Raw genomic sequence first — 25,465 nt, 5'->3', positions numbered from 1 at the left:
CAGCCCACTACTAGTGACTGTCTATTGCATCTTACAGCAGCCCCTCTGGCATTTGCCAGAACCCACAGACTGTCAGACCAAGCCTGATGAATTATACCTATCATGTAAAATATTTGTGGAACAAGTGGTTTAATGTGTGATTCATTCTAATTAATTCTAAATAATAAAATGCAGCAGGAAAACATGCTGTCAGTTCCTGTATTCTAAGTGCCAATCCAAACCCTTCGTGTCACTGTCACCTGACCATGCAAGAGGGTCTTTCTCTTTTGCCTCAAGCTTGTGTGTTTAGGGTCTAAGGAGGGGTGGCTGGAATGTGATGGGCAGGCAGCCACTGAGTGGCCAGTCTATTTATAACCCAGCGTGCTCTTGGCTAAGTCATATACTAGAAATATTCCTGCCCTGGAACAGCTGAGTAACAGGCTGCAGAAAAGAAACATATAACCAGAAAGTCCTGATCTCTGTTGGTAAGTAATTACTCACTATATAATATGCACAGATTACAAACTAGTTATCTTTATTTCTATTCCATAACATCTATATTTTATAGCATTTGCTGTATGTATATACAGTGATATACAACTTATATACAATAGCGCTGTTTACATTAGTGGCGCTCAATGTGAGGCACCGTCCTGCATTTTTCAGGCATGACAGCCAGACTATGGAAAGCCATGCTTGTTTATAGTTTTGTCAGGGAATATGAAATTTCCTTGATTGTGCTGGAAGAAATATATATTTATATACAGATATGGGACCTGTTATCCAGAATTCTCGGAATCTGGGGGTTTTCGGATAAGGAATCTTTTCACAATTTGGATCACCATACTTTTGGTCTACTATAAAGTAATTTAAACATTGTTGTTAAACATTGTTCTGCCTCCAAAAAGAAATAATTTTATCTTAGTTGGGATCAAGTAAAAGGTACTGTTTTATTATTAGAGAAAAAGGAGATTTATTTCAAATGTGAATTATTTGATTAAAATGGAGTCTATGAGAGATGGCCTTCCTGTATTTTGGAGCTTTCTGGATAACCGTGTTCCACTTGCTGCGTTTCCACCTAATCTGCGAATGACTAAAAGTTCTTATCATTTAGCAACAGAGTATTAATGGCATTGTATTTACAGAAAGGAGGAAGCCATATGCCATATGTAATCCCATACTAACTATATACAGGCTAACTATATAACAGTCTGCTGCTGTCGGCTGTGATTTCACATAATGGTCTGATACGCTTACCACTTGCTTCCATGGTCATTGTTTGCTGCTGGTTAAGACAGCCATAACAGGCGCAAGGGAGCCCTGTGCCCAATGCTTCCCATAAGCAGGTGGTAAGTAAAGGGCTCCCTGGTACCTTGGTTCTGCCCATCTTCTGCCCTCCTCTTTGCTGTGCCCCCTAACACAGGCAGTGAGGCACAAAGAAAGGGGTGAATTTTTTTGCCCATTCTGGGAGAACAAAAACTTTCACCTATGGGCAATACGTGTAAATTTCATGGGATGCAAAGGTGCACAGTGCAATAGATACAGGGCTTTATAACTGCATTTTGCACTTCACCCCTATTAAAGTAGCCCAAGTATAAGGTTAAGCTGTGTACAGGAAAAGACAAATGGTGCTGATCTGTTTATTCAGCTCATTGCCCTAAAACAAGTAGATGTGAATAGAAATTAAAGGGAGCTCAAGACCCTCTCACTTACAGATGACTTCTCTGACTCTGTTGTATAAGTGTGTGGTATTATGTATATGTAATAACTGGGCAATACTGTCACTGCCAGGGGCACAGAAAGGAGGTTTAAAAGCACTACATTAAAAACAGGAAAACTCTCATTACAGATTAAATGTACCATTAAAGGTCTGAATCAGAGCTGGGGAACACCTATCAGCAATTCACTAGCAGAGATATTTTATTAACACAAAAGTGACAGCTAGATGGATAAGAAACAGATAATTTAGGAGACATCAGAGTTTTGGATGCTAAGCTACATACAGAACTGGCATTCAGCTACCAGGCTGTGGGCATGTTAATGAGCTCCAGAATCCACCACAGCCTGCAACACCTTGAAATAAAGGTCTGGGCTGGGATTCAAATGTCTCCTAAATTATCTGTTTCTTATCTATCTAGCTGTCACTTTTGTGTTAATAAAATATCTCTGCTAGTGAATTGCTGATAGGGGTTCCCCAGCTCTGATTCAGACCTTTTCCCAGCTCTGTCAGACCTGCACCTCATTCTGTTCCCCAGCTCTTTCTCACACTTGAACCTCTTTCTGTTCCCCAGCTCTGTCTCAGACCTGCACCTCTTTCTGTTCCCCAGCTCTGTCTCAGACCTGCACCTCTTTCTGTTCCCCAGCTCTGTCTCAGACCTGCACCTCATTCTGTTCCCCAGCTCTGTCTCAGACCTGCACCTCTTTCTGTTCCCCAGCTCTGTCTCAGACCTGCACCTCTTTCTGTTCCCCAGCTCTGTCTCAGACCTGCACCTCTTTCTGTTCCCCAGCTCTGTCTCAGACCTGCACCTCATTCTGTTCCCCAGCTCTGTCTCAGACCTGCACCTCTTTCTGTTCCCCAGCTCTGTCTCAGACTTGCACCTCATTCTGTTCCCCAGCTCTGTCTCAGACCTGCACCTCTTTCTGTTCCCCAGCTCTGTCTCAGACCTGAACCTCATTCTGTTCCCCAGCTCTGTCTCAGACCTGCACCTCATTCTGTTCCCCAGCTCTGTCTCAGACCTGCACCTCTTTCTGTTCCCCAGCTCTGTCTCAGACTTGCACCTCTTTCTGTTCCCCAGCTCTGTCTCAGACCTGTACCTCATTCTGTTCCCCAGCTCTGTCTCAGACTTGCACCTCATTATGTTCCCCAGCTCTGTCTCAGACCTGCACCTCTTTCTGTTCCCCAGCTCTGTCTCAGACCTGCACCTCTTTATGTTCCCCAGCTCTGTCTCAGACCTGCACCTCTTTCTGTTCCCCAGCTCTGTCTCAGACTTGCACCTCATTCTGTTCCCCAGCTCTGTCTCAGACCTGCACCTCTTTCTGTTCCCCAGTTCTGTCTCAGACCTGCACCTCTTTCTGTTCCCCAGCTCTGTCTCAGACTTGCACCTCATTCTGTTCCCCAGCTCTGTCTCAGACCTGCACCTCTTTCTGTTCCCCAGCTCTGTCTCAGACCTGCACCTCTTTCTGTTCCCCAGCTCTGTCTCAGACCTGCACCTCATTCTGTTCCCCAGCTCTGTCTCAGACCTGCACCTCTTTCTGTTCCCCAGCTCTGTCTCAGACCTGCACCTCTTTCTGTTCCTCAGCTCTGTCTCAGACCTGCACCTCATTCTGTTCCCCAGCTCTGTCTCAGACCTGCACCTCTTTCTGTTCCCCAGCTCTGTCTCAGACCTGCACCTCTTTCTGTTCCCCAGCTCTGTCTCAGACCTGCACCTCTTTCTGTTCCTCAGCTCTGTCTCAGACCTGCACCTCTTTCTGTTCCCCAGCTCTGTCTCAGACCTGCACCTCATTCTGTTCCCCAGCTCTGTCTCAGACCTGCACCTCTTTCTGTTCCTCAGCTCTGTCTCAGACCTGCACCTCATTCTGTTCCCCAGCTCTGTCTCAGACCTGCACCTCTTTCTGTTCCCCAGCTCTGTCTCAGACCTGCACCTCTTTCTGTTCCCCAGCTCTGTCTCAGACCTGCACCTCATTCTGTTCCCCAGCTCTGTCTCAGACCTGCACCTCTTTCTGTTCCCCAGCTCTGTCTCAGACCTGCACCTCTTTCTGTTCCTCAGCTCTGTCTCAGACCTGCACCTCATTCTGTTCCCCAGCTCTGTCTCAGACCTGCACCTCTTTCTGTTCCCCAGCTCTGTCTCAGACCTGCACCTCTTTCTGTTCCCCAGCTCTGTCTCAGACCTGCACCTCTTTCTGTTCCTCAGCTCTGTCTCAGACCTGCACCTCTTTCTGTTCCCCAGCTCTGTCTCAGACCTGCACCTCATTCTGTTCCCCAGCTCTGTCTCAGACCTGCACCTCTTTCTGTTCCTCAGCTCTGTCTCAGACCTGCACCTCATTCTGTTCCCCAGCTCTGTCTCAGACCTGCACCTCTTTCTGTTCCCCAGCTCTGTCTCAGACCTGCACCTCTTTCTGTTCCCCAGCTCTGTCTCAGACCTGCACCTCTTTCTGTTCCCCAGCTCTGTCTCCGACCTGCACCTCATTCTGTTCCCCAGCTCTGTCTCAGACCTGCACCTCATTCTGTTCCCCAGCTCTGTCTCAGACCTGCACCTCTTTCTGTTCCCCAGCTCTGTCTCAGACCTGCACCTCTTTCTGTTCCCCAGCTCTGTCTCAGACCTGCACCTCTTTCTGTTCCTCAGCTCTGTCTCAGACCTGCACCTCTTTCTGTGACCTCAACAGATATTTGGTTTCTCTTACAGCTTTCTGCAAATGACACACAGATCCATTTCACCTGCCCTGATACTACCCCTTCTGTGTAGACACCAGTAATATCATATTGGCTGGCCACTGGCCATCTCTAACTGAATAAGCCAAAGACGGCTATGATCCTTCTGCATTACAGTTAATGTTGTCATACAGATTTCAAGCAGTCAGGACTTGGAAAAGAACTACAGTAGAGACTGCTTTGAAATAGGGCTTTGCCTTTATTTAGATTAAGCAGGAGGAAGAATTTAGGAGAAAAGGGCTGAATAGGTATGGATTAGAGCCTAAATTGAATCTTGCAAGCAGTTATGTTATACCAAGGTCCCAATGGATATATTTAAAATCCTTTATTTACTGGTAATTTACTCTGGGAAGCTGTATTCTCCATCCCCTATACACCTTTCTACAGTGTGTGTTTGTGGGTGTCTCAAAACTTTGTTTGGAAGACTGTAAAAGGTATTTCATTCCAATACCTGTCGTAACCCTATCGGGAAATAGAAGTGTCATGTTGGAGCAACTCCCTCCAGAACAAAGAGACATGTGACTTAATATCAGTTAGGGCCCTCGTTTAATGTTGGAGGAAGGGTGCTGCAGGGTGAAAATTGTGCAGGGAGAATATCTGTGCACTAGTAACTAGTGCAATTATCTATCTTCCAAGGACCAAACATGGAGTAGCTTCCGTTTCCCTATTTGCCCTGTTTAGCTCAAGAAAACCATAGATTTTTTTGTGATAAAAACAACAGGGAAAATGTGCTTTCTGCACAAGCCCTATTCCTATCATTCATGTTGAACAAGGGGATATGCTGTCCCTTTAACAGATAGTTTTCATGGACTTTTCTTTGGGCTCATTAATGTTTATAAGTGAATGTCTTGTCTTACCTTTACATGTGTATATATAGTATGTTTTGGTGGCTTTCCCTTGTAACTGTAATCAGCTGAATCATTGTGCATACATTTTCCTGGGTAGAGTATACAGGATATGTGATCTGTGCCCCTAAACTAGTGACCCAGAACATGTTTTTGGGAGAGGTTTTTATATAATAGTTGTTTGGCAGCCCCATCGCTGTTGCTTCTGCTCTTTAACAATAGTTGCCAGGTATTGGTTAATTTTATGCACAGTGCTGGTGGAGGGAAAATATTAAAGAAAAAAAGCAATGCCCAGATTGAGTAGGCTCACTATGCAGGGCTTGGCATCACTCTGGGTCACTTGCAGCCCAACAAAAACTGTGCCATAGCTGTCAGAGTTTCATGAAAGTAAAATAAGACCTGAAATCCCAGTTAAAGGGATACTGACCTTGTTATCCTACATCTGATTTGTTTGGGAGAAGTAGTATGTCAAGTGTCCCATGCTTTTAGATGGGACTGCCCTTTGTTAATCTAAATTCCAGTGTACTAAATAAATTGGCCCCTCTAATGAAAGCTTGAATGTGTATTCTTACAAGATGATATAAAAAAACATAAATATAGTACTGTAAATTGCATGTTTCTGTATATAAGTATACTGGCAAGTCTGGCACCCCTTGTCTTTATGGCTCCTGTGTGGCTGAACAGTTCATGGGCCAGGCATGGAATTGAACAGTACATAACATTTGTGACACGTGATACAAAATTTGGGCTTTACTTATATTTAAGATCAGATATACCATTAATATACCATAATTAAAGCTGAGTTATTTCTAGAAAATTATTGCTAATACAAATGGAACATTTTGAGCCATATAAAGATGCAGGTCATTTTTATACTGATGTATCTTCTCATTATACAGAGCTCTGTCCATGCTTTGTCCTCTGGGCTCTGTTTGGAGAATAACAGCATGGTGAGGAACATTGATGACTTGGAATTTTGCCTCCCCTCCCACTCAGATGCTATCCTTTCAGGCCTACAAGCTCTTCGCTTCAATTCTCGGCTCTCAGATGTTGTTCTGGTGGTGCAAGGCCGGGAGTTTCCCTGTCATCGTGCTGTCCTTGCACTCTGTAGCCAGTACTTCCATGCCATGTTCACAGGAGATTTCCAAGAAAGCATTGCAGCTCAGGTGGAAATTAAAGAGGTGGACCCAGAGGTGATGGAGACTCTTATTGATTTCTCCTACACCGGCCGTCTTACTATTAACCAGAGTAATGTGGAAAGCCTCATTCGCACATCCAACCTTCTTAGTTTTCCTGCAGTGCGCAAAGTGTGCAGCCGCTATCTGCAGCAGCAGATGGATGCTACAAATTGCCTGGGTATTTGGGAATTTGGTGAAACACATGGCTGTCCTGAAGTAGCAGCAAAAGCACTGTCCTTCCTACAGGAGAACTTTGAAGCAGTTTCCCAGGAAGAGGAGTTCTTGCTTTTGAGCCCTGAGAGGCTACTGTGCTATTTGGGAGACCCCCTGCTGCAGGTCAGGGACGAGGAGAGCCGAACAAAAGCAGCTCTACATTGGGTAAAGCAGGATGAGGAGGGTAGGGCCCACTGTCTTCCACAGTTGCTGAATGTGGCCCGGCTATCCAGCTTGACTGACCAATATCTGCAGGAGTTGATGGAGGCAGAGCCATTGATCAGCGAGTCTGAGGTGTGCAAAACACTGATCAGCAAGAGTCTTGGGCAGGTAAGAATCCCTAAGTCTATATATACATCTGCTTCTCCAACCTTCATTTCACTTTCTCATCTGCTTATTTACTACCATACACTACAACTCATGCCTACATACAATATTTGTGGCTTTGGTCTACAAATGGTATCTGTTATGTATCTTGACAATCAATAATATTTATACTCTGTAATTTGTGTGATTTCCATTACCTTTATCTGACATTTAGATGGGTTCATCAACTTATTTGGCAAGATATTTGGCAAAATAAACACCAAGGGCCGGTAATATTAACAGAAAAAGGTGGCAACCCTAGTCACTGGAGAATGCTCTCGGCAGGGCAGGCTTTGTGATACCAGAAATCACTACACACTTCCCATTGGCTGTCATTCTGCTCTGTAGAAGTTCTACAGCCCTCACAGGAAAAAGATTTGAAATGTTGAGATTTTATTTAACTATAGAGCTCTTTTAATCTTGCATTACAATAAAAATGGATTCATTGTTCTTATTTATTTAATGCCATATTGAACGTCAAACATAAACACAAATATTACAAGAGTTGTAAGCCTACCCACAAATCAGTGCAGATTCAGTTAGGCTTAAGCCAGTGTGGTCTGCTTTATACATTATTTTGTCACAATCCTTGTGGCTTCTCCCATACTGGAGAATGTGCTCTCGATTATTCTTAAGATTACTTATTCCACAGCATTTTTAAGATAGTAATTTGAGATTGAGTCAGAGTACTTCCCGTAGAGTCCTGAGTTCCAGCCAATCAGAAGCCACAAGAATTATAAATGCAGTCTATGTAAAGCTTGTTAGATAGGGCCAGGTAAACTTTCAATTTAAAAATACTTGTATATTTAAAAAACCCTATTAAAATGATTGACTTTAAAATCCTGGATATGTCTGTGAGACCATCTCTATAGCTGATCACCTCCTGACACTTGTTCTATGACCTTTTGGCCTCATTGGAACATATTGATTTTACTCTCACATTTGTTATTGGCTCCTCCACTTGTGTTACATTTCACTTTAATGTTAACCTGTTGAACTTTAACAGCTCCCTCTCACAATGTATCACCTCCACTTTGCAGTGTCAATTATCACGCCAGTTGTCCCTTGCAACTGTATAACCTCTCTCACCTGTTTTGGTCTTTAAACCCCCTATCACTTATCCAGTCTATCACCGGACACCTCTGTAATCTCTCTCTGTATCACTGCGCTCACACTTAGAGTTATCAGTTGTCCTGCGTGTCACATTTCCCAGGCCATTTACCTATCAAATATATGACACCTCTTAAATCTTTCACTCCTTTATTGCCTTGTGTTCAAAGGAGTGGTATTCAATGCATAAATAAATTGTCTAAAAAAGCTCAATGCAAAGTTGATAGAAGACTGGGGATTAAAAGGAGAGAACCACTGAGGGACAAAGGTGTGTTTTTTCTAAAGTGCTCATTGTCTGTAACGTTGACATGAGATGTCTTTTGATGGGTTCCACAGTTATTGCTCCACTATTGAGACAGCCAGGCAGGGAAATACATATATCTCAATAGGAAGTGGCTATATTGCCCATCAGTTTTTAGATCTATACTGATTTAGCTGTGTAGCAGAAGCTAACCCCACTCCAATTCATTCTACTCGTATCTTCATTTTTTCTGTGCTTTGGCATCATAAGGAAGACGCCAACCAGCCAGAGCTCCACAAGATTTAATACATGTTTTGGAACCTAAAGATAATTTAAACATTCTATTTTGTACCTTGCATGGTTGAGAAGAGACACCATTACTGGATTCCACAGTTATTTCTGTACTATAAGATAGCCAAGCAATAAAATCCATGTGTTTTAGTAAGGACAGGCTATATCCCCAGGCAATTTCTACAATAGATTGACATTATCTCACAATAATCCCCAAGCTTTCAGACCTCTCAAATGAAACCTAGACAGGATAGCATCTACCCCTAGCTCTGTGCACTTGATTAATCTTGAGCAATACACCAAGAACTCTAATCCTTAATAACATCCTTGGTGGAGCTGAGGCTGGTCACTAGCTAACCTACTCCTACCTATCACTCCAAGAGTGATCTATTGACTTTCTGACTATGCCTCCTTTTGCCTATGCTGCAAGTTATCCCACCTATGTACTACTAAAGGTGAAATCCTTGAAAAGAATAACATCAACCTTATAAGTTCATCCCTTATATTCTTTAGAACAGTGACCCTGCCCGGTCAGTTATAGGACTTCCAGGAGCTTACTTTGACACAGGAACAAGAAACGTATTTCCCTTCTACAACTAAGGACCCTCTTAGCTGTCTACTTCTGCCTGAACAGAAGGGCAACTATTTTATCAGTCCCCTGCAAACTCATTCTATTCATATCTCTGTTTCTCAAACAGATTGCATTCCAATCAAATAAAACCATATCTTATAATCTAGTGTATGTGATCTCCAAGTCTGTGGTACCTACAAGCAATATAGTGTTTTTGGGTCTCTTGTCTATGGTGAACTTTAGGGAATGCATTGGGTCAAAGCTCCTTAAGAATTAATAAGTGTCTTGAAACTGCCAGTAAATAAAAGCATTCCATTTTGAAGCTTGTATGGGACTCTTCAGTAATTTTGATTATCTTCTATACATTTAGGAAACCAGGGGTCCCAGAGAACAATCACTTGTATATCTAGAGGAAGTATTGGTAGTGGTGGGAGGAAAGGTCTTGGAGGAAGAAGAAGATGAGGATGAGGATGAAGAAGATGAGGAGACACCAAGAACATCAGCAAACTTTGCATACTACAATACAAAAACCAGTAAGTGCAAAAAGCCCAGCCCAGAAGCAACATAGGAAGCTAAAAGAATTGATTGTAGTCTCTTTGCTAATGTTTTAGGATCACTTGTAGAATTTTTTGTACAGAATATCCTCTGCTCCTTTGATAACATTGGCCCTTGATACAAGCAAAGGCTGAACATTTCCAGATAACTCATCTCACCATTACAGTAAATGAATAAACGATATAGCATTTTCTAGTGTTTGAGAAACAAAATAAAGTTTCTTTATAACAAAGAGAACACTATTACATGATGTTATAAACAGTCATTTTGTTTTAGTGCTTTCCCAAACTGCTGCCACATTACCATCCCACCTCCATCCGATAAGGTCTAGATACAAGCTCACCGCATCTTAAGCTCAGTTTCTTTCACTAATTTACTCACCTTGTTCTAGTGTTGCTTTATCTTAGTCATTGATATAAAAAGGCATCTCTGCTATCATTTGTGTCCCTATGAACTGCTTCCTTTCCATTAACTCCCCCCTTTCCTCTCTTGCATCTGAGTAACCACAGGCTTTGCTCAATCCCCTCTATACCTCCCATTTAATTTCCTCCAGTCTTCTCTCACACTCAGTTCTTTCCACATAATTTTTTCGTCTTTGTATGTGGACTTTTTTTACCCAAAGGATAGAACAGAAACTGCTGAGTATTCTGCTGATGCAGAGGGACGTTGCTTGGCGTCATTGAAAAGGGTGTGTTTTTTTAGATACCGATAAATCGTTGGTGATAGACTCTTAATTTCTGTGGCAGAAAAATGGATGTCCGTTCCTGATTTTCCAGATTATAATAAATGGGGGTTCTCCGTCACGTCTCTGAACAATGATGTTTATGTCACAGGTGAGTTAAATGTGTTGGGAATATAGTACCCACCAATCTAATGATACATGTTAAAGGGTAAAGGCTCAATTTCTCCTACTTTCCTAGGTGGCTCAAGAGGATCACGGGATGACTCTTGGTCCACACGGCAGGGCTGGCGCTTTGTTCTAAATGAAGGAATATGGAAGCCAATTACACCTATGATCAATCCACGCACTAATCATGCCAGTGCATCTCTGAATGGAGAAATATATGTCATTGGAGGTCAGTGCAAGTTCCTGAATTGTGGTAGTCAGGATGACTTCAGTACTCCTATATTGATTTATTCTGGAAAATTCGTAATGTGTTTTAGAGAACAGGAATAGGTTATGACTAGAGCTGTTGCACAGCTATAGCACATCATGCCCTAGGCTAGAACCTCTGTGTCACATAGTGACTATAACTTGTTATTTCTCAACAATCATGGGTTGATATGTTGTTTGTGCTCTTCCTTTCCAGGAACCTTGCAAGAAGCTGTGGAGGTGGAATGCTATGACCCCTACAGTGGGACGTGGTCACTAATAAGCCCTGCTCAGAAGTATGTGAGCAATTTCGCTGCTGTAGGGTGTAGTGGAAAGCTGTACCTGATTGGTTCCTGTGCTATGAAGTATAATGCCCTCACTCTTCAGTGCTACAACCCAGCTACAGGTATCAGTATCCGCAGCTCTCTGGGGCCATGTTATTACTGTTATGCAGAACTCAAGCTCATGGGGGAGGCAGATACAGTGCTGGTACTCAAGATTAAAGGGCCAGTCTGGAAATGTAAGAGCTTTACTTGGATTTGAAGATATTGGAAAGAATATTATTAGAGATTGCTCTGCTTTCACCCTTTGCTAAAAGTTCCATACCAGTGAATAGAAAGCTGTGAAATTTCCTAGTGATCAGTTTTCCCTCTTTAAACAAAATGTCACTTTATGTCTTCCTCTGGTTTAGTTTTATACTATACAATAACAATGTGAGAAAAAGTTGGGCATATATCTTATTTCCATCTATAGTAATTGTGTTAATCATACTTATGCTGTGTTCCTCTTTACATGTAATGCTTGACATCTTAACGATTTTCTCAGGGGACCCAGATTAAAAAATAAATTCAAGAAATCTCTTATATTAAAAGAGGATGTTTCACTGTCCCAGGCCATAGGTTAAGAATCAATGATGTGGTATCTAGTAGAATTAAGTCTAAAACGACTGGACTTTTCTGAGTTTTTCTTGAAAAGAAAAACTCAGAAAAGTCCAGCCGTTTTAGACTTAATTCTACTAGATACTGTATATCATGACCTGGATGAATGAGAATCTTCATAGACAATGATGTGGTAGACACTAAGGATCGCAGCAAAGGGGTCTAAATCCAAGCCTTATATTTCATATGACAGTAATCTAAGCATATTAAAAGAAAGCGTTTGTTTTATTTGTGTCTTGCAGATGGCTGGAGTGTCATTGCCTCCCCATTCATCCCAAAGTACCTCTCATCTCCTCGCTGTTGTACAGTGGGGGGTGCTGTGTACCTCGTTGCTGACAACACAAAAAAAGTTTATATGTATCTTCCTGAAGTTAACCTATGGAAAAAGGTGAGGAGAAAGTAATGGAAACCTATGGAATGAGGTGCTCAGCTGTATGAAAAATGCATGTTATTTGGGATTTAGGGATTGGGCAAGATATATAATTTTGTTATTTTGAAAAAGAGAACGCTATTGCAAAGAAATAACTTACTGGCAGATTTATTGGATTACAATCAATACACTACTAGTAAGTAAACTGAGACTGAAATTGTTAATGGTCAAATCCACTAATACATTCCTGTGTCCCACATTCTGCATCTCCAGGTGCAGCTTCTCCACACCCTTCATGAGAATGGAGGCATGACAGCTGTTGGTTCTCGCTTGTATGTGACTGGCGGCCACTGGCATGGCATGGCACGAGAGTACAGTGTAGTCATGGAGTCCTATGACTGTAGCGCTGATGTCTGGAAACGAGAGGGGCCTCTCCCTAGTCGCTGGCTCTACCACTGCACCTCCACTATATTTATGGACACATCTCGGTGGACAGAAAAATTCCAGGGACAATCAGAGGCAGAACACTGACAAAAAATGAATAGGAGCTGCGTCACGAGAAATGGAAGACATACAGAGCAATGTGCTTGTTTGTGAGAAATGTGTCCTGGATGCAAGATGAGATAACGCTATATAACTTATACAGAACATGAATGATGGACTGTGAAACAGCTTTTCCACCTGAATTATTGATCTTTATTAAGCTAAACAATCTGTTCCAGGAGTAGAACATTAAAGTAGATGCAGTTCTATCTATTGGCAGTTTCCCTTAAGATGACACATGGGGCAGAGGCTGATGTGAATGATGTGTTTGCGCTATATAATGATATTGATCTAAATTCTAACAGGATTGAAATATTGTATCTCCAAATTTATAAACACTTTTTGTATTTCACATGAATGACAGCTGTGGTGCTTATGTCCAACTTTGTACAATAGCTTCCAAAGGAGGTTCATATAGTGTAAAGCTGGGCATACATAATAAGAGCCACATGTTTGGCCAATTCACAAAACAAGGGGGTTGTTATCCAATTTGTCCACAAACGCACTCAGTCAAATTGGAATGATCCAAAGGTCTGGCCTCCGGTCTAATTATTGGATCACAATGGGGGTTAGGGATCATTGTATAAATAAATTTGAAAAATAAATAAACTAGAAATCCTTAGGGATTATTATTTAAAAGACACTGTTACTCGTAAGAGAGCATTTATTCTTTCACTTCAGTCCACAGCAATTTAAAGGGGCACAACAGCTAAACCAAGTGTAAGGCTAAAGCCACGACAGTCATGTTGAAGTGAATGGCAGCTGTCTGTACTGAAATCTGTATGAGCAGTAACAGGTGGTTCCCATACAAGTCAAAGGCAATGGGTGGTGTCAGCTGTTTCTCCATCAGCAGAAATACATAGTGTGACATTAGGCTGAGGCATTATAGGGTGTGATACAGATGAAAAGCAAAATGGGACACTGAGGCTAGGCTTGTCCCCTGACCTATTTTGAACCAAACAGTCTGGTTTTTACATGGGCTGTCCAGTTCAACTCTGCCTCTCTGGGCTTCAGAGGGTGGAACAATGGACAAAACTCTGCCAGACTGACTTGAAATTAAGCCAGTGTCTGTCTGCCATGCCATAGCCCTGTCCACTGACCACCCCTAAAATTCATTGCTCCACCCCCAACATCATCAACTCACCCCTGATGCCATTCGCCCTGCGTCTTGCAGTTTTTGCTGGCTTGTCGCATGTACAGGAGTTTTAGCAGGATGGACTCAACAGTACAGCACATCTGAAACACCCCTGGTGTGAGGTTGTTCATTAGGAGCTGCCCTAATTAGAGATAACGAAATGAGGTTGGGTCCAACACTTTGTCCCTTTAAATGCAAAATAATCATGTTGGGACACTGAAAAATTCATCTTGGTATTAAAAATGAAAATGTCCTAATGCCATCACAAGACAATAAGGGACAATATACACCTGTGTCCAACATGAGTTCAATGGATTTGGCTTTTATTGGACATGCTTTCTGCCTATTGTTTTAATTAAGAAATGTCTGTGGTTTGTGTTATTTTTTGCTGTGGTCAGTGCAGAAAAGGAAAATTAAAAGTACTTTGATTGTCCAATGTCTTTAGTTCTTCAGGGCAGTTGTGGAAGGAGAAAAGGGTCATTCATTAAAGCCCTTTTATAATTAATTCCTTATCTGCAAGCCTGGGAAACAGGCAACAGCTGGGGGAAGGGGGAACTTGTGTACAGTAAGGGCATAAACAATAATACAGTAGTACTGTTTAACAAAAATTACAATTCTGTCTTCCCAGAAGCACACCAATACACTTTTGGAGAGTGCTATTCACATGTATGTATTAACAATAGATTCTAAGTGTTTGATATTACACATGTGGCAGCTTTCAGTTCTGTAGGATTCTCAGCCTTGGGCCACCTGACTGCAGGGCTACAGAGCAGGCAGTATAGGGTCATACAAGGATGAGATCTACCAAATTCAGCCGCACGTTTCTCCAAATAGCATTTCTTGGAATGGCCACACACGCACGCTCCAGCTGTGTACTGCTAATTGTGTACGTGTGGGGCGTTGGGTGTACTCCTGTGTTATCTAAGCCATGAAGGCAAAACAGTTCTAAAGAGCTGATACTGGCATCTATTAGGCAACAGCAAAGGAAGGCAGAGGAAGGGGTGACAGCAGAGAGAGGCATAGACAGTAGGAACTTGTCTATGGTATTATTTGGGTGATTTCCAACAGGATTGCTTGTATTTCTAACTGTATAGCCTCTCTGTTTATTCTGCCTGTGTATATCGCTGGATGTATGAGACTGGGATCCTGCAGAATAATGTTCAAGGGACACTGAGGTAACTGGGGTGCAACCTAAGCTGAAGTTAATTAAGCACAGTCATTCTGTATAGGGAGCTCAGGCCTCTTGGAGAAGCTGTGTACCTGGGTACAATAGTTACTTACAGGGACCCAGTACTTTATATTGTTGTGCCAGTAAGAGCCCAGGCATAATGGATGCAGAGTACAAGCCAATCCCCCTGCGCTGTGTGCTCATGGCTATCAGCATGGCGGTGCTGCTGATTCTCCTCTGTGCTGGACCTGCCTGTACCCACAAGAACAGATCATTCATGTTCCAAGTAAGTTTACTATCTACATCACTAAGCTTACTCCTGATATAGTGATATAATCCCATGCTGAATGCTACTCAAGGGCAAGATGTGATGGGGCACTGAGCTGCATTTGCTCTGCTTCTTGCATATTTGGCGCTAAATAACTTTTCTGAATATACAGTTACATGGACACGTGAGCATACAGTCGGCCAGCTCTGCCAAGAAGGCATGTGCTTCTCTATTAGCATTTTCTAATGTACATTTGTGCCAGTGTCCACCATTCAGGTAAAGGTTCCCAAAGTCTGGGCTACTTTAGTACTTTAGGCTCTGAAGCAGTAGGTGGGGTTCTTTCTTGAGAGCTAATTTTGACCTGATTTGTGGTGAATTACTCTGCTTCTTGATACTTGTGGATTACTGTGGGTCTTAAAGGGTTTTAGTTCTACCCCATTACAATATCATTATACAGGTATGGGATCCATTCTCCAAAAACCTGTTATCCAAATTATGGGAAGGCCTTCTCCTATAGACTCCATTATAAGAAAATAATTCTAATTTTTGGAAATTATTATTTTTTTTTTTTATAATAATAAAACATTACCTTGTACTTGATTCCACCTAGCTATCTCTTACTGGAGGCAAAACAAGCCAAAATATAAGCTAAACAAAGAAATCTGGTCTCTAATTAGCTAACTCACAAGGACCGAACATGGAGAAGCTTCACTTTTCCTGTTTGTCCTGTTTAGCTCAAGAAATAACAAAAACCATAGCTAATTTCCGATTAAAGATTGCGATTCACTATTCATTGCACTCATGTTAAATATGGAGCTATACTGTCCCTTTAATGATAGACTGAAATAATGCTATCTACTGTAAGATGTAGTGCATGTAGGGGAGCTGCTGCCATGAGGTGAGTTTATAACAGGTTTCCGTTATCCAGAAACCTGTTATCTACAAACCTCCATCTCCAATAGACTGCATTCTTAAAAATGATTTCCTTGTACTCAGTAAGAATAAATAAGTACCTTGTACTTGATCCCAACTAGTATATAATTAATCCTTATTGGAGGTAAAATAATCCTATTGGATAGAATACTTAGCTGTCCTCAGGGTCAGACTGGGGGGTGCAGGGCCCAAAAATTCGCTCATCACTAGATCTCATACTATAATATTTGTAATAGATCACAACACAAGGGATTCAATGTGTTTCTGGACTGGGCACAGTGTGAGTGACTTTTCTGTTTATGCAGGACAAGGCTGTCACAGTTCTTCCCCCACAAGTGATCCCTAGGCTGACCCCCCCGCCGGAGCCTTTACAAAGGGTCCCACAGCTAGAGCGCCCCCCTTGGCCTCCTAGAGACTCCTGGTTGATGCTGCTGAAAAATTCTGACCGTGCGCCCAACAGCAAAAAAAGAGGCCAAGAAGAAAGCTTGCGTGTGAGACTCCTCAGTTATTTCTTTCTGCTTTTATTTTCCTTACACACTATTGTTTCTGTCACATCTATGCCTGTGCCCATCACATTGGGAAACTCAGATATGTATGTATGTCTGCGTGTACGCACATGCACAAATTAGAAAGCCAACACTTAAGGGGCCATTTGCTAACCGGCAGATTTTTTTTTCTGATTCAGATTTTTAGCGCTAAAAGTCGGAAAAAATAGTTGCGACTTTTGCAAGATCTACTATGCATCAAAACAGCTAAAAATCTGAAAATTTGCCAGCTAAACTTGCTGAGATCTTGTATGGAAAGATCTCCCTTTCTCTCCCTGGAAGATTCTTCATTTGCTTCAAAACCTTAGAGGTTTCCGACTTTTGTTTTTTTGTGACAATTTGAAAAAATAAAAAAATCCAGATTTATCGTAACTTTCTGCAGGCTTTTTGAGGGTCGGACTGGGGGGGTGCAGAGCCCACTGGAGCCTCTGCCTCAGGGGCCCCTGCACCCCCCAATGGCCCCCGTTGCCTTCATACCCCCCCCGCAGGAATCTGTGGCAAGGCCGCAAAGGCCACAAAGGCCTGGGTCTAGGGTGGCAAAATTTGGGGGCCGCACAGAAATTTTGCTCACATATGGAGCAACAGGGACCTCTCCCCACTACTCCGTATGTGTGTTTAAATGGACGTGTGAATGCGGGGGCATACCTGCGCGCGTACCTGCAACGTATCAGGGGAGGGAGACCAGTGGATCGATGATGCAGCAGAAGACCAGGGGATCGGGTCTGGGTTGGTGCCCCGGCAGCACAGTCCAACCCTGGGCTTTTTAAATATGAATTTAATTTGAATTTTAAAGTAAATATAAAAGAGTTTTAGGGCTCATCACAGAAAAATTCACCCACTTCCTATTCATTCCTATAAGATTTTTTGAAGCATATTTATCAATGGGAGAAAGTTAGAATTCACCATTTGATACATCTGCCCTTCTTCAGCTCCTGTCTCAATAGCTTCCTTTTCTGTCTTTCTCTTCTCCCTTATTGTTTGATGTCTAGCCATGTCGCCGTGGCCCTATTGGCTCCCCAGCACCCGCTAAACAACACAGTTACAATCCAGTTTTGGAGAGGAAGAAGCTGCATCATTTCCTGCAGTTGCTGAGTGGTAAGTCTGTAAATAGCAAACATTATATGATATATTACAGTGGGATATGCAGAAGTTACTTAAACATTAGATAATGCTACCTTCCCCATAAAAGAAGATATTAATAGCCGGTAAGTTGTAGTATTGTATTGTACTGTACCCTTTCTGGCAGGGTCATATTCATAGGCACCTCTCTGCTTATAGGTAAATAAAACAAGGTATAAAAATATCCCCACGGTCCACTACTGAATACTTTCTGCCAAATCTAGCAGCAGAGCTGAGGTGGGGTCCCTGCCCGTGTAGCGACTGATACATGCATAGCTTAGCCACACCATCCGTACATACACTGATCACTCACTCAGGTACTAATGGCCATGCACAGGGAAGGACAAAATGTGGCAGTACGAACCTCACTACTTAATGGGACACTGAGACAATATACAAACTGAGTTTTTTTTACAGGCTCAGCCACTAAATCCTCCAGGCACCCTATGTGAATTGGGTCAAGAAGTTTTGGCAGCTGTACTGCCAAGAATCCACTGTTCTCTCAAAAATGAACTTTCATGCCCAGGATGCTGGGTCCTGGGAACAAGATATTTATGTACTATCTGTATTCTGTCATGATATTTATGGTATACTTTTTATTTCTAAATTACACTGTTTACATAGCAAATAAATCACTCTATCATTGAAATTTTTATTCTTGAACCAAAAAAATGTAAGTTTTTTTAGTTATAATATTGGTTTGTAGGCGCCATCTCAGTGCATTGTGCCTGAGTCTGAGCCAGTGCTACACATTAGATCTACCTATTGTTTCTCCTACTCCCATGTAACTGGAGGAGTTCCAGGCCGGGCTTGAATTTCTTACTATTGGTACTGTTACTGATTGGCTGCTGGGGAGGTAGTGATATCACTCCAAATTGGTGTGACTAAAGTTTATCAGAGCACAGGTCACATGGCTGTGGCACCCTGGGAAATGAAGAATATGGCTAACCCCTTGTAAAATCAAAATTGAATATAAAAATATCTGCTTGCGTTTTTGAAAAATGGATTTCAATGCAGGATTCTGCTGGAGAAGCTCTATTAACTGAAACATGGTGAAAAAAAATTATTTTCCCATGACAGTATTCCTTTAAATACACACTAACATTGGCATGTATTAGAGATCTCTACTAGGAAATCCAGGTGTGATAAGAAATAACCACAGTTACACTAAGGCTTATTCCGAAAGGGGCTGATTCTTGGCCTGTGGATAAGCACAGTAAGAGAATCAGCCCCTACTCTGGCATCAGCTTTGCCCTGTACCTGGACCCAGAGCCGTTGCAACAGGACACATGCTGGAGCACAGAGTGGATTTTGGCGCCTTAATGCCCACGCATTTTGTGTGTTTACACCAGGGCCGGAACTAGGGGTAGGCAGAAGAGGCAGCTGCCTAGGGCGCAACGATTGGGGGGGGGGGGGGGCGCCAGGCAGCCTCTCCTGCCTACCCCTAGTCCTCTTCCTCTGTCATTGCCCCCGCCGCTTGTCATTAGCGGTGGAGGCAATGACCGTTCGGATCACGCCCCCCCCCCCCTCGCAACCCGGGAGAGGCCGACCGAGTTGCCTAGGGCGCCCGGTCAGCTTGGCCCGCCCCTGGCTTACACCCAGGCTTAAGCAACTGCTCTGGATGCAGGCAGAGGGAAAGGCCAGTGTAGGGGCTGATTCTCCGCCTGAGGATAAACACCGGTATTAGCCTAATACAGTAGCTGATGTCCATATGTCTTCATATTCAACATTTTACCCAGGTAATTCCTACCTAAATTATGATCCATAATCTGAGTAATGCGCTCTAGTATAGGTTTATTCTATAAAGAATAATAATACAAAACATCCATTTAGAATCAGTAGTATTTTATTTCTGTCCTAATACCCCAAGTTAAAAGAAAACATATTTCGCACATTGATTCATCCATTCTTAATTCATGTTGTATTTCATTATTTTCCCTTTAGAATTAGGATGGTTTTTAAGGCAAAATAATAAAATTGGGGAAATCCTTTAGAAGAGAAGCCTTGCCACGTAATATTGCTGCAGCGCTGTGACAATACATAGCTGAGTGCGTTAGTATGCACACTTCCAGGTTAGGTTTATGGTTGGAAGTTGTGAATATAACAGATATATAAATACTATTTGAAAGATACTTTGTACCAATCATTCAGGCCAGAAGTGTCCTAATGGGAGAAATAATTCAATAAGGTTTTTGGATTTCTTTTCCAGTTTGTTCCACTGCTTTATAACTCACAATAACCACTTTTTTATAGAGCTTTTGAGAAGGCTGAATGGGGAACGTACTGAGATATCCAAGTATCCACTAGCCCTCACCCCTTCCACTGTGCACGCTGCCTTTATCTGCAAGCTAGGCCAACATTCCGTTTTGGAACCAGGAGTCCGGAAGGAGTTACATCAGTACCAACAGGTTAGATAACAGAATGTTGTGGGGATAGAAATAGGCAAATATAAAATGCGGGTAAAAGCACCAAGTACCAAACCATCATCATAAATGCATATATGTGCTCACTTAGATCTCTGGGAGTCTAATTCTATGATAGCACAGTTTTTTCATAATTTTCATATGTTTATGTGTATGTTTAATACACTAGGCTAGAAACAGTACATGTAACATTAGCATGTCCTCTTCCTAGCAAGTTTTCAGTTGGTCTTCATTTTTTATTACTTTTTGAGTTATTTGCTTTTCTCTTCTGCCTATTTCCAGATTTCAAATGGGGGTTGCTGACTCCCTCCAGCCAATCAACTGCTGCTTTATGAGGCTGCAGTTGTATCGTTTGTGTTATTTCTTATTACTTACTGTCCTATTTAGGCCCTCACCTATTCATATCCCTGTCTCGCATTTAAACTTCTGCTTGGTTGCTAAGTTAAATTGGAACAGGGTGTAGTCAGAGTAGCAAAAGACAGGAAATATTGAGAAAGCTCTTGTATAGAGTGACATTAGGCAGTTTTGTGGGACTTGGAACTGTTATGTACATGTGTTCATTCAACACAAGAAATCAATATGTTTGGTTGGTAGCAATTCTTTTGCGGGGTCAGCGTAACACTACTTAATTATTAGACAGGTGGGGTCAGTTCCTCCTTACCCCAGTGAGATTGCTCTATAGTCTATACCACAGACCCATGATCCATATTAACTTGTATGTCTGAACCCTAGCAACCAGAAAAATGCTAAAAGATACTACAAAAAAAGTATAAAAAATGAAGACCAATTACAGATTGTCTTATCATATTAAAATAAAATTTAAAGACAAATTACACCTTTAAAGTCAGAAGCAGGCCTAATTAAAAGAGGCTAAAGGATAGATTAAAAGGGTAGCAACATTTGACAGCTATGGAAAGTTGTCAGGAAAGGAAAAAGTATCCAACAAAACTTTGATTAAACTGGCAGAGGCCTCAATAGATGTCCCTCCTGCTGTACAAACCAGAAGAAAGGACACACACAATAAAATCATCTCCTACAGACTGATGCAGGTGATGCAGTGGCATTTGGGAAAATATACAACTTGCTGTTTTAAAAATGTTTGTTGTTCTGTAAATAAGTAATTAACTAACTGTATATAACTTGGCAATGAAACTGCTGGTACTATATGTGTGAGCTTAGGGAAAGACAGGCCTAGGGCATTTATTAGTCTTCTGTTCTCACAATCTCCACCTGGATGAAAGAGCATATGTAAGTAGTTCTTGGATTTTGCAGGTCAATGGAACTCTCAGAAACCATACCTCATCTCGCTAGTTTCTCCACCGTAGTTTTATCACCGTCATTTTTTTAATCATACTTGCCAATCTGTGGGCTATCAAGGGCAAGGACTCAAAGCAGAAGACTTCTATGGAATATTTTACATTGCCACACACCACAACCTGAAGAGTTGTCAAATTGTTAAAAATAACTTCTACCAGTTGCAGAAAAGCTGGTCTCATAGTGCCTCTTTGGCTTTGTATAGATCTCATACATCTAGATTCCTCACTCCATATTGGCCTATAGCAGATGCCCTCAGCCTTTTATTCAGGAGTCCTGTGGATTTAATACCTCGTCCTGTTTATCACTATTTTGTGAAATATCTTAATGTCTATGTTTAAAATTTCAATAAAAACAACTGAAAAAGAAAAGAAATTCCTAGGGGTACCAAATAAGGAATATGATTGGCTCCATGTGGACTGCAAGTCTGCAGAAGGCTCTCTTTGCCAGCACACTTAGGGGCACATTTACTTATCCACGAACACTCCGAGCATTCGTTCGATTGGTCCAATCGTATTTTCTCCGACTTTTTCGACGCTTTCACAACTTTTTTGGTGCTTTCGCGACTTTTTCTAGGTTTGCGCAACTTTTTCGTATTTTTAGCGCGAAAAAATCGGATTGGTTTTTCCGCAGTTTACGATCATTTGGTACGAAAATTTTGTGACTTTCGGATCGCCAATACGATATTATCGTGACTAATACGATTTTTTCGTAAGCATTTTTGTGATATTTGTGATCTTCAGAAATTTTCATTTCCAATCGGAATTTTTCCCATTCGGGATTCAAACTCATGTTTTGATAAATCTGCCCCATAGTCTGTATGCCTCCAACACTTACCTTAAAGTCAGGAATTCAAAACAGAGTCCCTGCTTTGAGGCTACTGGGAGTAACACCCAAGGGGTTGGTGAGCAACATGTTGTGTTGATTCATCTGACTGGTCGCTGGTGCTTCAAAACATACCTTTCTGTTGTAATCTTTATTAAATCTCTGCTATATATCTAAATGTTTATGCCAAAAATTAAAATAATAACAAATGAAATTGAATCACATACTTGAAATCCTAGTTTTCTATTGCACATTCTTTACTGTAAAGTCACCATATTACTACAGAAGGGCCAGATTTTATTAGGAGGACATTAGTGGCACATTCTGCTCACCCCTTCAGTACAATGTACTCACTCCTGATTTCTCTTCTCACAGGAGCAGGAAGACGGCTCATTCAACAGAGGAGCAGGTCTTAATCTCACCAGTGGCCGATATACGGCCCCATTTAGTGGACTTTATGCTTTCAATTCAAGACTGAATATTGGTGAGTCAAACACCATTTCTCTACTTGGTATTTCAATGAAAAACAAACCAATAAACCCATATGTATGCAAAATGCTATCTCCCTGCTGGTGTCAGCAACACCCAGCAAAACAAAGATGCATACTGATTACTGTCAGTGCAGTTTCATGGCTCAGCGTTCTCTTTCACCCTTTCTGTTTACCTTGAAGCCGGTCATTCAAAGACCAGTTTATGATGAACTTCTGTCGAAGAGGCTGAATCAGGCCACTTTCAGATATTAGTGACCAATGTCGGATAGTAATGAGGAATAAGCTTTTATGTACCAGCTTTTATATCCCATACCCAGAAACCCATTATTTGGAAAGATCAGATCAGCCATCTCCCACAGACTTCATTTTAATCAAAGAATTCAAATTTTCAAAAATTACTTCCTTTTTTTGTAATTAGAAAACAGAACCCTGTACTTGATCCAAGCTACAGGTATGGTATTATCTGTTATTCGAAAACCCATTATTCAGTAAGTTCCAAATTACAGAAAGGCCATCTCCCATAGACTCCATTATAAGCAAATAATTCTAATTTTTAAAAAATGATTTCCTTTTTCTCTGTAATGATGAAACAGAACCTTGTACTTGATCCCAACTAAGATATAATTAATCCTTACTGGAGGCAAAACAATCCTATTGGGTTTATTTAATGTTTAAATAATCTTTTAGTAGACTTAAGGTATAGAGATCCATATTACGGAAAGATTCCCTTATCTGGAAAACCCCAGGTCCAGAGCATTCTGGATAATGGGCCCTATACCTGTACAATTTAATGAATCCTTATTGGAGACAAAACAATACAATTGCTTTAATGTTCAAATGACGTTTTAGCAGATTTAGAGTATGATGATCCAAATGACAGAAACAACCCTTATCTGGAAAACCCCAAGTCCCAACTATTTTGGATAACAGGTCCCATACGTGATAACAATAATTTCTCAATTACCCTGTATTTGTTGGCAGGTTTTCCAGAGCACTCCTTATTGGACAAAACAGGGTTTCTGCAAGTACAAGTGTGCATCCAGTCCCTATGCCAGAAACACTTGTAAGTATCTGCCAATGTTTCTGTCTGTGCCCCTTGTTAAGTACTTTATTGCTATAAGTTATGGGGTTGAACCCTGTATTTTATACCAAGTAGTGCTGCTGTTTTATGATTATCTAACAAAGATTTGCCCTTTAAACAGATGAGTACCAGACACAGGTTGAAGGGTGCTGTTACCAAATGTGTATAACCTGCATATTTTCCCATTTTAGGTCTCTACAGCAAATCAGTCAGATCAGTGCAGCACCTCACACACTTACTGTACATGGAGTCCTGTACCTACAGGTAAGCAGAGTATACTGTACATTCCCTATAAAATGGATAAGCCTTTCAGCAGTTTGTATGAGGGTAAAAGAGTTAACAGTTCACACCAGTGTTAGTGTACAAAATACCATTTTCCTGTACAGAAGCCACATTCAAAAACTGAGCAAAACACATAAACAAGTCATTGAAATAGGTTTGCAGGCACCTAGACAGGGTGGTCACACAGGTTTATATGGAGCACTGTATATGGATCTGTTACACAAGAGAATCAGCCTATTATTGTACCTCAAAAGGGGAATCAGGATTAGAACTCAATGCTATATAGGTGTACTCTATTAGATTTTTAACTCTTTAATTACATTTTATATATAACTGATCTTTGTAATAAATCTCTATGTATAACTAAGTGAGTGAATGGACTAAATAATCAAATGTTATATTTAATTTTTTTTTTTTGGTCTCAGGAAGGACAATATGTGTCAGTTTTCCTTGAGAACAGGATGAGCTCTTCTATTGTGGTGGAGAAAGGCTCAGAATTTAGTGGGGTGCTTCTTGGACAATGAACTCCTGCCAACCAACACTGCCCTGTGACCAGCCATCTGCGCCTTTACTCATGGAAGCTGTTGAGTTTGCAGAAGACAAAGGGCCAAACCGACCATGAGCCTGGACTTTGGCAGAAAAATATATGTAAATATATTAGACATATGATTAGCCAAACAATGGCCTTGGCCCAACACAATAGTGCATGAACTGACACAATATATATTTGTCTGTATATTTGGATTATGATGCATTCGAATAAAGCTGCATGATATCAGAATCTCTCTTTTGTTTTACATAGAGAATAACTTTCTCAAACGGTTATTTAGATAAATGATGGCAGATACACTTGCTAACAGCCTCTCTAGACCACTGAATGGGCAGCATCTGCAAAGAGTTCCTATATTCTTCCTGTGTTTGTGTGGGTTTCCTATTGCTACAGGCAGATTTACTGGCTTCTGATTAAACAGACATGTGTGTATTGTATGTCATGTTATATTACCTAAACTGTAAATTCCAGCGGTGCAGGGACTGACACAAATGATGAACAATTTCAGTTAAGCTCTGCATTAATGTGTCAGCACTGTATAAATGAAGAATAATCCTAATAATAAAGGCTTTCAGCTATATCTGGAGGACTGGCATTTGCCCATCAGTG

At 41.5% G+C, this 25,465-nt stretch overlaps 2 protein-coding genes across 2 annotated transcripts; both read left to right on the top strand.

The window, feature by feature from the left end:
• Positions 1-430: 430 nt before the first annotated feature.
• On the top strand, positions 431-14,290 carry klhl30 (kelch like family member 30). Its single transcript, NM_001102785.1, has 8 exons — positions 431-464; positions 6,153-6,974; positions 9,594-9,756; positions 10,525-10,611; positions 10,699-10,854; positions 11,089-11,277; positions 12,052-12,197; positions 12,453-14,290. Exons 2-8 carry the CDS (start codon positions 6,201-6,203, stop codon positions 12,708-12,710), a joined length of 1,773 nt encoding a protein of 590 aa, NP_001096255.1. The 5' UTR covers positions 431-464; positions 6,153-6,200; the 3' UTR covers positions 12,711-14,290.
• Positions 14,291-14,995: 705 nt separating this feature from the next.
• On the top strand, positions 14,996-25,084 carry erfe (erythroferrone). The gene is made up of 8 exons (NM_001078919.1): positions 14,996-15,311; positions 16,532-16,717; positions 17,761-17,866; positions 20,144-20,298; positions 22,828-22,936; positions 23,925-24,006; positions 24,216-24,288; positions 24,732-25,084. The coding sequence occupies exons 1-8, from the start codon at positions 15,186-15,188 to the stop codon at positions 24,828-24,830; spliced, it is 936 nt and encodes a 311-aa protein (NP_001072387.1). The 5' UTR covers positions 14,996-15,185; the 3' UTR covers positions 24,831-25,084.
• The last annotated feature ends 381 nt before the right edge of the window (positions 25,085-25,465 follow it).

This window comes from Xenopus tropicalis, chromosome 5 (assembly GCF_000004195.4).
Source record: "Xenopus tropicalis strain Nigerian chromosome 5, UCB_Xtro_10.0, whole genome shotgun sequence".
NCBI classification, from domain to species: Eukaryota; Metazoa; Chordata; class Amphibia; order Anura; family Pipidae; genus Xenopus; species Xenopus tropicalis.
This window is presented reverse-complemented; position numbering and strand designations above follow the sequence as displayed.